The sequence below is a fragment of the Conger conger genome, chromosome 2 (assembly GCF_963514075.1).
Source record: "Conger conger chromosome 2, fConCon1.1, whole genome shotgun sequence".
NCBI lineage: Eukaryota > Metazoa > Chordata > Actinopteri > Anguilliformes > Congridae > Conger > Conger conger.
In genome coordinates, this window is record NC_083761.1 from 4,822,197 (window position 1) to 4,836,116 (window position 13,920).

A 13,920-nucleotide genomic window follows, 5' to 3' on the forward strand; every position below is an offset into this window, starting at 1 on the left:
TAATCGTCAGAATGTCAAAAAATGCGTAACTTTACAGTGTCAAGAATGAAAGAACAATCGATGCCGTTGATACAGACCAATAGGCTACAGATACCCTATGCAGTTCGGTCTGAAAACTAATGCGTGCGGTAGTTTTGTCTAAAAACCAGAAAGAGGTTGTATGACAGTAGTAGCAATAGGGATGTATTTTTTGCAACGATCTTATTTTGATATCGAAACAATCGTACTCGCTTTCCGTTACCTCACTGTATCCACCAGTTGCACCTCTGAGGCAAAAATTGGATTACAATTACGTCACCCTCATATACAGCCAGCGGAGAAGCGATCGGTATTTTTAGACTGGATTTAACCTTAAGAACCGGCCTGGAGTTTCCCTCCGGGGAAGAGACACTCTCGTGTCTTATATGTGCCTGGGCTCCGCGAAGACTTTTTGCAAGTGAACGCACAAAGCGTGTTCAACATCGATTTATGCCTTAACACCTACAACAGCAAGAAGCAGAAATGTCTCTGAACAATCCTCCACAAGTGGTCAACATTCCGTGGAGGAACAACAATTTCACCCTTTTAAACAGAGACGCTCCTCTATCGGATCAAGGAGAGACCATCATAGGCGTATACCTGTTGGTATTAGGTGGGTACGGTCTTAAGCAACTTGCTTTTGTGTTGCTGCTCTAGGAGTTTAACCGAACAGTAGCGCAGAGTTGCTGACGTTACGGTTATTGGAATCTACGTCTACATGCTTTCAAATATATTTTAGCAATGGTGAAGGGAAGAAGTCAGCCCATGTTTGTCAATCGCAGTTCTAATTGGATAAAACGGTAATTATTGTATTCAATTAGTAAACGTTTTTTTTTCCTTTTCTTTTAAGTAAATGTCCTTTGTAGGCTAGGTCGTCACACAATTCAAATACCGTCCTTATAAGTAAGTAGCAATATTCCGTGTGTTCTTAAATTGATTTCAACTTGCCCAATGAGACACGCAGTCTGTAACGTTACTGATTGAATTAGTCTGCAATGAATGTTGAATGTTTACGGATAGCCTATTCGGGTTTGAAGTTCTGAATGCTTTTAGGAAAATATAGCGCAACTTCAAAAGTTATAGAGTTAATTGCTTTAAAGACGGGTGCGTGTGAAATGTGTGACACCAAAATTGTACCTGACCACAGTTAACTTAGTTGGGGGAAAAAATCCTTTCCGAACAGATAATTGACCCATAGCCATAGACCGTTTCAACGGAATACGAATGCTACAAATGCGCAGGCGCACCGCTGGAATCAATTCCCTACGCAACTTGAGCCGGGTACAGAAAATTAAATCAGTCAGAGAATGAGAAAAATATGAAACTCTAGCCCATCTGTCTTTGTTTAGTCACCCGAAGGTAGATACGCAGCCCGTTTTGATCAGGGCTCTCCAAAAACAGTTTCTGACATCCTGGAACACGTCTCGTTGCTGCGAGTCACGGAACGCTTTGTACACGGTCTGGGCTTGGGCGCAATAAAAGATTTAGTTCCATAAGAAGTCCAGGGCGGGCTGCTGTGTAAGGCTAGACCCTTTAGAACCCCTTCCATTCAGATCCCGACTAATCTGTGATAAAAGAAGGTTTGGCCATGGCAGGCTATTGCATTCCAGCCTGGTTGTGGGCAAAATCCCCTTCCACGGAGACACAAATAGCGTCTGGATTTGCCGTTAGCCATTATGCATTCTGGCTAACCAGTGTGCTACAACGATGCTAAGGGACATGTTTTGTTTGGCGTTTTTCTTTGTATCTTCGTCCCTTAGTGTCGCTGTAAGCACAACTCGGAAAACTTGTTCGGTTAATAAACTTTTTTTCCCCTGTATTTGTTGTGTTGGGACTGTGGAAAAACAGGTACCGACGTAAGTGGTAAAACCCTGAAATGTAGCAGAGTGCGCGACAGCGGCGTGTCAGGGTTTATTTTTTAATCATTTATTTAACCCGGGGAGGTGCATTGAGAGAACAGCTGCAAGTGGGGAGAGAGAGAGAGATGGAGAGCGATAACAGGGGTAAAACCCAGCTGTTTTTGGCCGAGCGGTAGAGGAGTTCTTTCTTTTCATGTCGGGACCCAAACTTAATTGTGTGTCAGAGTCCTGATGTGCCCACAGGGGCTCAAACCAGCAACTCTGCGGTTGCCGGTCAAGCAACCTACCGCTAGGCCACCCTGCCAGCCAGGTCGACCAGCCAGCTCTGAGCAGACTGGCGTTTCCGTGTCTCCCCCTCTACAGGTTGGCTGTCTTGGTTCGGGAACAGCGTGGTGATCTTTGTCCTCTACAAGCAGCGGGCCACCCTGCAGCCCAGCGACTATCTGACCTTTAACCTGGCCGTGTCTGACGCCAGCATCTCCGTGTTCGGCTACTCCCGCGGCATCCTGGAGATCTTCAACATCTTCCGGGACGACGGGTACATCATATCCTCCGTCTGGACCTGCCAGGTGAGGCAACTCTGTTTGCTTGTGGTCACCGCTTCTGTGGGGGTGGAGGGCAGGGGACTGAGCTGGGGTCCGAAAATCATCTTCATCTGATCTATAGAACACGGGCCAAGTGAAAACAAAATGGCGGCAACCTCGCCCAGTCAGTCTGTAGTCATTTCAGATTAAGGAAGGAAGGTAAAAATGCTTGTTGCTGGAGTGGTGCCCTATAGGTGCATAGAATTGTACCCCTAGCCAGCAATATATAAGTAATTTGTACCCTTTTTTGCTTGGAAAACATACACATTTGTACCCAAAGAGAACATTGCTATACTTTCAGGGTACATTTTGGAAATTTGATCCTTGAAAACATTCCTCCACTGTCACTTTATTTCTGAGAATAAAGGATGGATGAAGGGTAGAGGGGAAAGGAGGGAGGATACTTCTGCAGAAAATTTGGTTGGAGGACCAGATTTTGAAAAAAAAAAAAAAAAATAGTTTGAAGTTCTTCACCCAGACCTGGGCATTGCACAAACTACCGGTAGTTTGTTTGTGCAAAGCACAGTAAGCAATTGAACCCTTTGAAGAGTAGGGTTTTTGGGACAGTTCTTTTTTCAGAGTTCTCAAACTCCATTGCTTTCAGTTACCCGTCTGGTGTTCTAGAACTCCCTTCCTTTTAATTACCAGTCCGGTGTTCTAGAACGCCATTGCTTTCAGTTACCGGTCCGGTGTTCTAGAACTCCATTGCTTTCAGTCACCAGTCCGGTGTTCTAGAGCTCCATTGCTTTCGGTTACTGGTCCGGTGTTCTAGAACTCCATTGCTTTCAGTTGCCGGTCCGGTGTTCTAGAACTCCATTGCTTTCAGTTACCAGTCGTGAATGTAGAGTACTGATCTACTGATTGCTCCATGCAGTGCACTCTAATCTAATCCCATTGCCCCTGAAAGGGCTAAAGCCTTAAACTGTGACACGCAGTGGCCGTAATCTTGTCATCAAAGCACGGCATTATCGGAAAATTGGTTTCCCCTACCCGACCGCGTGGATCCAATGATTCCACGCTGATTGGTCTGTGATTATGCAGCAGGTAGGTGGCATAAAGACCATCACTACTGCCTGTGCTATTAATACCAAACACACACAGCAATCAAAGCACCCATCCGCACTCGGGGGAGGTGCCAGCTGTCAGGCCGCCAACGTTTTTTTCCGCTAATCAACACCGCGGCGTTTTGTTTAGAACAGGACCCCGTTTCACCGACTCATTTCACATCGTTTCAGAGCCGATTCACGTCTCTGCCGTCTCTCCTCTGCTGTACAGGGGCGGCCTGCAGCGAAGTGGTTAAGGTAAAGGACTGGGACATGCAGGGTCGGTGATTCTAATCCTGGTGTAGCCACAATAAGATCCGCTCAGCCGTTGGGCCCTTGAGCAAGGCCCCTTAACCCTGCATTGCTCCAGGGGAGGATTGTCTCCTGCTTAGTCTAATCAACTGTACGTCGCTCTGGATAAGAGCGTCTGCCAAATGGCAATAATGTAATGTAATGTAATGTAATCTGTCGCTCCACTCGGCAGAAACGCTGGCGGACTGTCGGCTCTGACCACCAGGGGCCGCTAGTGAGCTGGCGCTGGGCACTGTGTGAGCACTTTCCAGTTGGCATGTCCAGTTTAGTCAGTTTTCCTCATTGAAGGAAGTCAACAGCACCCTCAGCAGAAGTATGCTTTGTATATACTACAGGATATACACTCAGTAAGAACTTTATTAGGTACTCATTAGACTTACTTTTTATAATTATTGGTTTTCCACTGTTGTAGGCTATCCACTTAAGAGGTTTGATGTGTTGTGTGTTCAGAGATGCTCTTCTGCGTTATGTTTTTTTGCGTTACTGTCACCTTCCTGTCAGCTTTGACCGGTCTGGCCCTTCTCCACTGACCTCTCCGATTAACATGCCGTTATTGCCCCCAGAACTGCTGCTCACTGGAAGTTTTTTTGTTTTTAGGACCATTCTCTGCAAACTCTAGAGACTGTTGTGCGTGAAAATCCCAGGAGATCAGCAGTTTCTGAGATACTCAAACCACCCTGTCTGGCACCAACAATCATTCCACGGTCAAAGTCACCAAGATCACATTTTGACATTTAGTCTGAACAAAAGCTGAACCTCTTGACCATGTCTGCAAGCTTGTATGCATTTGGTTGCTGCCATATGATTGGCTGATTAAATAGGTGCATGAACGAGCTGGTGTACAGGTTTACCTAATAAAGTGCTCACTGAGTGTATACTGCATTAGATTGTCCACTCGTACAGTGTGCACTTGAGTGTTTGAATTCAATTTGCGTGGATTATCTTCTCCCGCTTCTCCCAACAATATATTATTATTTGTTATTTTTACATTTTGAAACATTTTTGGCATTTAGTTCAAATTTAACATATAATCCATTTGTGCAGCTGCGTATTTACTTAATTATTTTCGGCTAATTACTTTGCTCCGGTTGCTTAAACCTACACCCACTGAGTTTGTATGGTAAGGGATACAGTAGATATTAGCGCTCTATTAAAAACAGGTAGCAGATATACAGTGTTTCTCGTATGATTTTTTATCCAAGGCTAATTCCAAACCCCCTGTACCTGTGGCTGACCCGTTGATGAAGAAGCAGTCCCTGTGGGGACGATGAGGGTAGTGTGAGTTTTTCACTCAATATTAAAGGACGTACCGCTATCGAGCTGCTGCCAGGGGATGGCGTTATTGGCGTCTGTCCAGCCTGTAGGATTTCTCTCGGGCACGAGGCTCATCACTGCGCACCACACTCTCAGGAATCAAGGCACAGAAAGCCAATATTAGCCAAAGTGCTTTTCGAACACTGCCAGTCTTTTTTTTTTATCGATTTACTCAGTTTGTCGAAAGAAGTGTACTTGAAAAATGTAAATTGCACATTTATAAAGAAAGATGTAGCTCTTTCCTCTGCGGTGCCTATAAAAGGGAGATGTTGTGATTACATCTGTTGTTGCTGTGCCTTTAGTGAAAGCACAGGTCAAAACAACACCATTATTAGTCTAGCAGAGCTCTCCTGGCCCTTAAGCGAAAGAGATGCACCTGGCCTGGACTACGTGACCTCTGACCCCATCCTGTCACTGTGTTCTTAGCGTTTTTCGTTCCTTTTTTCCCTCTGTGACCACTATAGTCTGTCTGTCTTCCCATGCATTCCCACTCACTCATCTCACCTGTTCTTAATTTAGGGTCTCCACCTCCACCTTTCTAGCTTGCCTCTCACCTGTTTCTCGTTGTCTGTTCAGTCAGTTTTGTATTTATACCTGTCCTCTTCAGCTTCTCATTGCTCGTTCGTCTGCTCCAGTTTCCCCGAATCTTCCCTTGTATGCGTTTTCAAGAGTTTTTCTTTTTGCCACCCTGTTTTTATACTTGGGTTTTGTTTTTCCGCCTGCTTTTTCACTCTCTGTTTTTGGTTTCTTGCCTTTTTGCTTCCCCGTTTTTTTCTCTGTTTTTCTGCTCCCTGATTTGTGGGATGTTTTGGTTTTTGTTTTTATTCCTGGGTTTGATTCCATTTTGGGCCTTTCCTATGCTTTTTGTCACCCCTGAGTCTGCATTTGGTTCCTCCTGCCCGGGTCCTTAACAGTCACAAGCTGATTAATTCAGATGTTACATTACATTACATTCTTGGCATTTTGGCAGATGCTCTTATCCAGTGCAGTGTTGATTGTACTCTTCAAGGGTTCTGAATTTCTGTATGTTTACACTAGGACTCGGAACTGTACTGTCCTCTCAGGTCTACTTTTGCATTTGTTCTTGTGATTGATTCGCACTTTGTTGTACGTCGCTCTGGATAAGAGCGTCTGCTAAATGCCACGTAATGTAATGTAATGTAATGCAATGCAGGGTTAAGGGCCTTGCTCAAGGGCCCAACGGCTGTGCGGATCTTATTGTGGCTACACTGGGATTCGAACCACCGACCTTGCCTGTCCCAGGCATTTACCTTAACCACTACGCTACAGGCCGCCAAAAGATGTGCCTGTGCTAGTTCCGCCACCTTCTGAGTCATCAGAATCTCAGAGAAATGAAATAGAAATGAGACTCTGACTGATGCGCGGGTTGGTAGGGTGGTGAAGGTGAGGTTTTTATAGCTCAGGGATTCATTAATATTTCAGTGTTTCATTTGAGTGTTCCTCAGTTTGACAGCTCAGTGAGTCATTACGCACCTTTCTCAGAAGGTGGACGTGGCGTGGAACAGCGTGTCGCACTGAGGGGGCGTGTCGCAGCAGAGCTGTGCATCTTATTGGCTGAATCTGCCAGGAACTGACCAGTAAAATCGCAGAGATTGTTCAGGCGCTGACCAGCCAAAATCGCAGCATACGCCATTTTCTCTGACAGGAAAAGCATTTGAAACTGCCAACCCGTTTATGTTCGCCTCAACTTTAAGAGCTAGCTACAGAACTCCTGTGTGCCTACAAATCATCTGCTTATTATTATAAAGTTATGCCTGCAGAAAGTATAGTTTTGAGATATCAAGCTTTTAAAAAAGAATATCATAATTGTAACTTTTAAAAGATAACTAAATCCATTTTGGGGCATTTCATCAGTTATACAGCAATATAGATACGAAATATAGCAACGAAGGGCTGGTTTACTGGGCACAATTAAGCTCAGTCCTGGATTAAATTAAGTTTTTGGGGTTGTGTTTGCCAAAACCGTTTTATTGCTGCTTTTTGGTTGGTTTGTTTCTTATCAGATTAATCTACAGGGTTCAAGTTCTTATCTATGTGGTCACTTCTAGCACTTGAAACTATACTTCCCTTAAGGTTTTCAGCGCACTTGTCCCTGGTTATGGTTAAGCATTTTGTTCTATGCGCTCTGGATAAGAGTGTCTGCCAAATTCCAATGTCATGGTTCCTCCATTTAAATGTAGTCTAGGACTAGGTTTGGTGAAACTGGCCCACAATTATTTACTCAAAAAAGTCACACAATTACCCTCCAATTCCAATCCCCTAAACCGCCAACATTCACTTCTGGAGTAAAGACCAGGAAGGGTACTGACTGTGTCAGTCATTGTGTGGGTCCAGGGTTCTAGAAGGTACTGACCGTGTCAGTGATTGTGTGGGTCCAGGGTTCTAGAAGGTACTGACTGTGTCAGTGATTGTGCGGTTCCAGGGTTCTGGAAGGTACTGACCGTATCAGTCATTGTGCGGTTCCAGGGTTCTGGAAGGTACTGACCGTATCAGTCATTTTGTGGGTCCAGGGTTCTGGAAGGTACTGACTGTGTCGGTCATGTTGCGGGTCCAGGGTCCTGGCTGCTTATTCGTCCGGGGCTGCAGAACGTGAGAGAAAAGCAGGATTAGGTCCAATAATGGGATTGCAGAAAGGGGATCATCCAGCCGTCTGACTGGGGCTAAACTGACTGGACAGTTACAGGAGCCTAACGGCCTACTACACTGCAGGGGGTCTGGGGGATTAGCGTTTAAGAGGAGGGGGTGGGGGGCGGGGGGTCGTCTCGTCACCCAGGGCAACCTCGTGCGGAACACGTGCGCGTTCGCGAGACGCCCGTTGCCTCGGCTCAGCGACCGTCCTGCACAGACTACAGAGGGCGTCTCGTTTCCGAGTACACCGCTGACGTCACGTCTGTCACACCAGGGCCGACGAGATCCCGTTACGCAAGGCGGCTGCGAGTTCCTACCCTAGAGCGACCTTCTCCACACAGAAGGGACTCCGCGATCACGCACATGTCTGATCCCCCCGACTGTGCTCTTAAGGACACCTGCGTGCGTCAGGAAGGGCAAAAATAACATCTATATGAAAGTACAAACAGTACAGTGTGTGTACAAGTACACGCAGTACTCAGTCATCTCCCTCTGCGTTACTGCGATTCAGTGCAACAGGCACCATGACTGGCTGCAGTGCTCTCTGTTCACAGATAGACGGTTTCTATACCCTGAAGGCAGTGCTCTCTGTTCACAGATAGACGGTTTCTATACCCTGAAGGCAGTGCTCTGTTCACAGATAGACGGTTTCTATACCCTGAAGGCAGTGGTCTCTGTTCACAGATAGACGGTTTCTATACCCTGAAGGCAGTGCTCTCTGTTCACAGATAGACGGTTTCTATACCCTGAAGGCAGTGGTCTCTGTTCACAGATAGACGGTTTCTCCACCCTGCTGTTCTCCTTGACTGACCGCAGTGCTCTCTGTTCACAGATAGACGGATTCTGCACCCTGCTGTTCGGACTGGCCAGCATCAACACCCTGACCGTCATCAGCGTCACGCGATACATTAAGGGCTGTCACCCAAACAAAGGTAAAACCTTTAAAAGTCTTTATTCTGGCACCACTTTTCATTAATGTCCCTTCATGAGAGCTATAGAACTCCACAGTTCATAGCACCTTCATAAACACGACACAGACATTCAAAAATGCTTATGTCAATACGCAAATACGCATATCCGTCTGTATGTAATCAGGGGTGACATGACACAGCATATGTTTGCGGTTATTGACATGAGTGGTAATGTGCTGCTTGTGGATGTGCTACTCAATGCTTATGAACGGGTTACGCGTTACAAAAGTCCATTTGTACATCTCTGCTAGCAGAAACAAGCATTATGATTTTGAAAACGGTTAGCGTCTGGATCTGAAGCCTCGGAAAGGGGTTTAACTGCACAAAGAGGAGGGTGAAAGGACGTGTGTAATTCCCAAAGCTGCTTTTGGAAAACAACGGTGAGACCTGGTCCGGGGGGGAAATGAGGTCAGGTCCATGAGGGGAATCAAAGTGGGAGAACAGGGCGCAGGAAGTCCTGATGATCCGGCCGCTATTCAAACAATTGCCCCGGAGGGGCCTGATCTTCCCCCGGATTGGTCAGATCTTCCCCCGGATTGGTCAGATCTTCCCCCGGATTGGTCAGATCTTCCCCCGGATTGGTCAGATCTTCCCCCGGAGTGGCCAGATCTTCCCCCGAATTGGTCAGATCTTCCCCCGGATTGGTCAGATCTTGAGACCCTTTCTGCCGTGTTTTTCACAATTTGTGTTCCTTCACTGGGTTTACTTGCGTATCTGAATCGTTCCTGTTTTTCTTTTACCCTCAAGGGGGGCACATTATTGAGGTGTGGCTCCTCTGATGCCCTGTCAGGGAGGGCTATGGTCCAGACCGGGTTTCACGGTCTAGACGGGGATTTTAGGGTCAGGATTGGAGGTTTTTTCGGTCCTAGGGCCAGTTTCACAGATACAGATTAGTCCTTCGTAAACTTCTCCTTTTCTATGGAGAAGGTTTCATGAATTGGCATGAACTAATGTAGTTGTTAACTAGCTACTTCTGAGAATTTAATCTGTACAGCACTGTTTATGTATTCATTCATGTTAACAACTACATTAGTTATTGCCATGTATTGGTTAATGGCTAACTAATTATAAATTAATCCTATGGTTTGCTAATGTATAAATATTCATGTATAAATACTTTAGTTGTTAACAAATGCATTAACTAATGAAAAGTTAATTTCATGCTTAATTAATGTATTTGTCCATCATTAATTTGTGTTAACAACTACACTAGTCAAGGCCAATTTATGAACCTTATTGTAAAGTATGGCTGAATTGCATGCAGATTTTCATTCCAGCCAATCATGTTTTAATTCTCTGACAATGCTGTGGTTCACGTCTGTACTTGAGCAGTGCACAGTAAAATCTTTAGGATACACTGTGGCCACATAAGTCTGTGGCTATCACTGGTGCTCATACAAATGTCAGATCAAGATCCGATTGAGCTCATTAAGTCATTGAGAGCAGAAGCTGGCACAGAATCCTGAGACGGATCGGCCCTTGTTGTGTACCTCCGGTCCAGGACGAGGCTTAATCTGCGTCTGTGAAACTGACACTAAACGGGGTGACGTTGGCTCAGGTCGTAAGAGCGGTCGTCTGGCAGTCGGAGGGTTGCCGGTTCGATCCTGCCCTGGGCGTGTCGAAGTGTCCCTGAGCAAGACACCGCCTAACCCCCCAAAATGCTCCTGACAAGCTGATTGGTGCTTTGGATGGGAGCCAATCACTGTTGGTGTGTGAGTGTGACTGTAAGTGTGTGTATGAATGCGTGATTGAGAAGCATCAATTGTACAGCGCTTTGGATAAAGGCGCTATATCAATGCCCCCCTGTGTGTGCCTGTGGCCTGCAGCTCACTGTATCAGCACCGGGACTGTGGCCCTCAGCATCGCCCTCATATGGCTGGCAGCAGGGTTCTGGTCCGGAGCCCCGCTGCTGGGCTGGGGCAGCTTCACAGGTATGGACCCGAAACCACGGCAACGGAACCGGCCTCTGTGACATCACTATACACATACTATACAAAAAAAAACTGCTTTTTTTTTCTCCCCAATATGAATTCTCATTAACTAATGTAGATGTTAACTGAGTTAATCTGTTCAGCTTTGTTTATGTATTTTTATATCATTAGTTCATGTTAAGAACTACATGTTAATGGCAATTCATATTGGAATTAAAAAAGGTTTTACTAATTATAAGTTTATCCTATGGTTTTCTAATGTATGAATATCCATGCAACTAGTACATTAGTTAGTAGTTTTCATGACCAGGCTTGATACGGTGCTAGATGCAATACCATCTATCTTTTAGTTAAACTAAGCATTAGGTATAGTTTAGTGGTAGGAAAAGGCGAACATCGCTGGCCAATGAATGTCCTGTTCTCGTCATTATGTAAAAAACAAACCAAAAAAAAAGCTAATTTAATGCTTAAGTAATGTATTTGTACTTTATTAATTAATGTTAATGATATTAGTTAATGCCAATTCATATAACCATATTGTAAAGTTACCACGTAAAAAATAAGCTGTGTTAGAGTCCCAGGATCAGAGTGTTAAATAATTAGTCATACCAGGCTGTATCTCAGCTGATATCTCAACTGCTAACCTCCTGAACACACGCCTCAATCCCTACACTCTCATAAATAAAGGTACATTTTTGTTCTTCAAGGATCAAATTTCCTGAATGTACCCTAAGAGTACAATATTGTTCTTTTGGGTACAAATTAGTACGTTTTCCAAGCAAAAAAGGTACACATTAATTATATATTGCCAACTAGGGGTACAATTTTCATGCACCTACAGGGTACTGCCCAACTTTTCGTACCTTTATTTCTGAGAGTGTAACCACAGCCCCCTGTGACAATGCACTGGCTGGTTTTGGAGACACTGGGACCCATGTCCTCCCCACTCTGTCCCCCTTCAGACCGTGGGTACGGGACCTGTGAAGTGGATTGGGCCAAAGCCAACTACTCCACCTTCTACAAGTCCTACATCATCCTCATCCTCATCTTCTGCTTCTTCGTACCCGTGCTGGTCATGCTCTTCTCCTACGTGTCAATCATCAACACGGTGAAGAAGGGCAACGCCCTCTCGGCCGAGGGTGACATCACCGACCGGCAGAGGAAGATGGAGAGGGACGTGACCGTGGTGAGTACAGAGCCGTTATTACAAACTCCAACTGTCATTTCATTCCGTTATTACGAACTCTAACTGTCATTTCATTCCGTTATTACAAACTCTAACTGTCATTTCATTCTGTTATTGCAAACTCTAACTGTCATTTAATTCCGTTATTACAAACTTTAACTGTCATTTCATTCAGCCGAAGCTCTTATTCACACTGAGTACAGAGCCATTATTACAAACAAACTATTACACTATCACTGTCTTTTCATTCAGCAGAGCTGCTGTGTACAGAGCAGTTATTACAAACTTTAACTGTCATTTCATTCACCTTATTTACACTGAGTACAGAGCCATTATTACAAACTTTAACTGTCATTTCATTTAGCTTATTCACACTGAGTACAGAGCCATTATTACAAACTTTAACTGTCATTTCATTTAGCTTATTCACAATGACAGAGCCGTTATTACAAACTTCAACTATCATTTCATTCAGCAGAGCTGCTGTGTACAGAGCGGTTATTACAAACTTTAACTGTCATTTCATTCAGCAGAAGCCCTTATTCACCCCGAGCACAGCGCTTACTTTGACGTCCGCGTCCCTGCTCTCCGTCTCCCCCTGCAGGTGTCCATAGTGATCTGCACGGCCTTCATCCTGGCCTGGTCCCCGTACGCCGTGGTGTCCATGTGGTCGGCGTGGGGCTTCCAGGTGCCGGGCCTCACCAGCATCTTCACGCGGCTGTTCGCCAAGTCCGCCAGCTTCTACAACCCGCTCATCTACTTCGGGCTCAGCTCCAAGTTCCGCAAGGACGTCGCCGTCCTGCTGCCCTGCGCCGGGGAGGGCAAGGACACGGTGAAGCTCAAGCGCTTCCGGCCCAAAGCCGAGGCTGAGGGAGCTCTCCCGGCCCCCGACGGGCCCTGCCCGGCCCCCGACAACGCCGCCCCGAAGCACCGCGCCCAGGAGGAGCCCCTCAAGCCCTCCCCCAGCCCCGACTCGGGAGTGGGGAGCCCCCCAGGGACGCCTCCCGCCGGGAACAACAACAAGGACGTCTTCTTCATCGCGATGCCCTCTCCCGCCGAAGGACTGGACTACGAGAGCGACAGACTCTGAGGACGGAACCGCCGTCTGGGGTTTGTGTGAGAACTACCACGAGCATTATGGAACAGACCTGGGTCAGTTCTGAAAAACGAAAACCAGCCAAAGCTAGGTTTTGAAACGCCTGGTAGCCGGTTGACCTAGATCAGACCAGCTCCATGCTCAACATGGTTTCATCAGCTCAAGCTAGGTTTTGAAACGGCTGGTTGCTGGTTGACCTAGATCAGACCAGCTCCATACTCAACACGGTTTGACCAGCTCAAGCTACGTCTTGAAATAGCTGGCTGTTGGCAATTTCAAGCTGGTCATAGCTGGAATTTACACCAGGGTTAGAAGGAAGTATTTTACGTTGTGGATGCTGGTAGAATTTGAAATCACCTTTGCAGAGGATTTTCCCAGTGGATTCCCATTACTAACCAGAACTGAACAATAGTATCAAAGAAAATTCTGGAATATTGCTGCAAGTGCGTGATTTCTTTTTCTAAAATTGCCAGGAATCTGCTGGAATGTGTACTGGGTAGGGTAAAGGGTTAAAGTGTTTGAGGTAATTGTGTGACCTGTGTCGAATACAGAATACTACTCGAATAAAATGATGACTTGGTAGGATGTTGTTAGCTCTGAAAATGGTTCAGTTCCTTGCTAAGGAGCACCTCCTGGACTGTTTTTTTGGTACCCAAATTAGTAACCTCTCTTCTGTTTCTGGAACACACGTACAGTGTTAATATAATGGCCGGTACAGTATTCCTCCGTTTTGTGCGTGAAGAATTTGTGTATTTATTTATTAATTCATTTTTTCCGCTTTATCTTATTTTTGATGTGTACTTGTCAATGTGAATTAAAAAATGTATATATCTACATACAGAGTAAGCTGGTGCTTTAGTTTCATCTGTCAGTCACCAGGTTCTTATATAGTGCTGTCCATAATATTTGTACATTGGTACAATTTCTGTTCTATTCTACTGCCTCTGTACTACTGTA

The 13,920-nt window shown here is 45.5% G+C and overlaps 1 protein-coding gene across 1 annotated transcript; it reads left to right on the top strand.

The window, feature by feature from the left end:
- The first annotated feature begins 501 nt into the window (after positions 1 to 501).
- Positions 502 to 12,957, top strand: opn6a (opsin 6, group member a). Its single transcript, XM_061233066.1, has 6 exons — positions 502 to 631; positions 2,241 to 2,446; positions 8,612 to 8,711; positions 10,577 to 10,681; positions 11,644 to 11,867; positions 12,472 to 12,957. The coding sequence occupies exons 1-6, from the start codon at positions 502 to 504 to the stop codon at positions 12,955 to 12,957; spliced, it is 1,251 nt and encodes a 416-aa protein (XP_061089050.1).
- The last annotated feature ends 963 nt before the right edge of the window (positions 12,958 to 13,920 follow it).

What these genes read in the sequence shown, in the direction of transcription:
- opn6a (XM_061233066.1), top strand. Translation starts at nt 502, where the DNA reads ATGTCTCTGAACAATCCTCCACAAGTGGTCAACATTCCGTGGAGGAAC. An exon ending in CGTATACCTGTTGGTATTAG is followed by an intron (nt 632 to 2,240) that starts GTGGGTACGGTC and finishes CCCCCTCTACAG; the next exon opens with GTTGGCTGTCTTGGTTCGGG. An exon ending in GGGCTGGGGCAGCTTCACAG is followed by an intron (nt 10,682 to 11,643) that starts GTATGGACCCGA and finishes GTCCCCCTTCAG; the next exon opens with ACCGTGGGTACGGGACCTGT.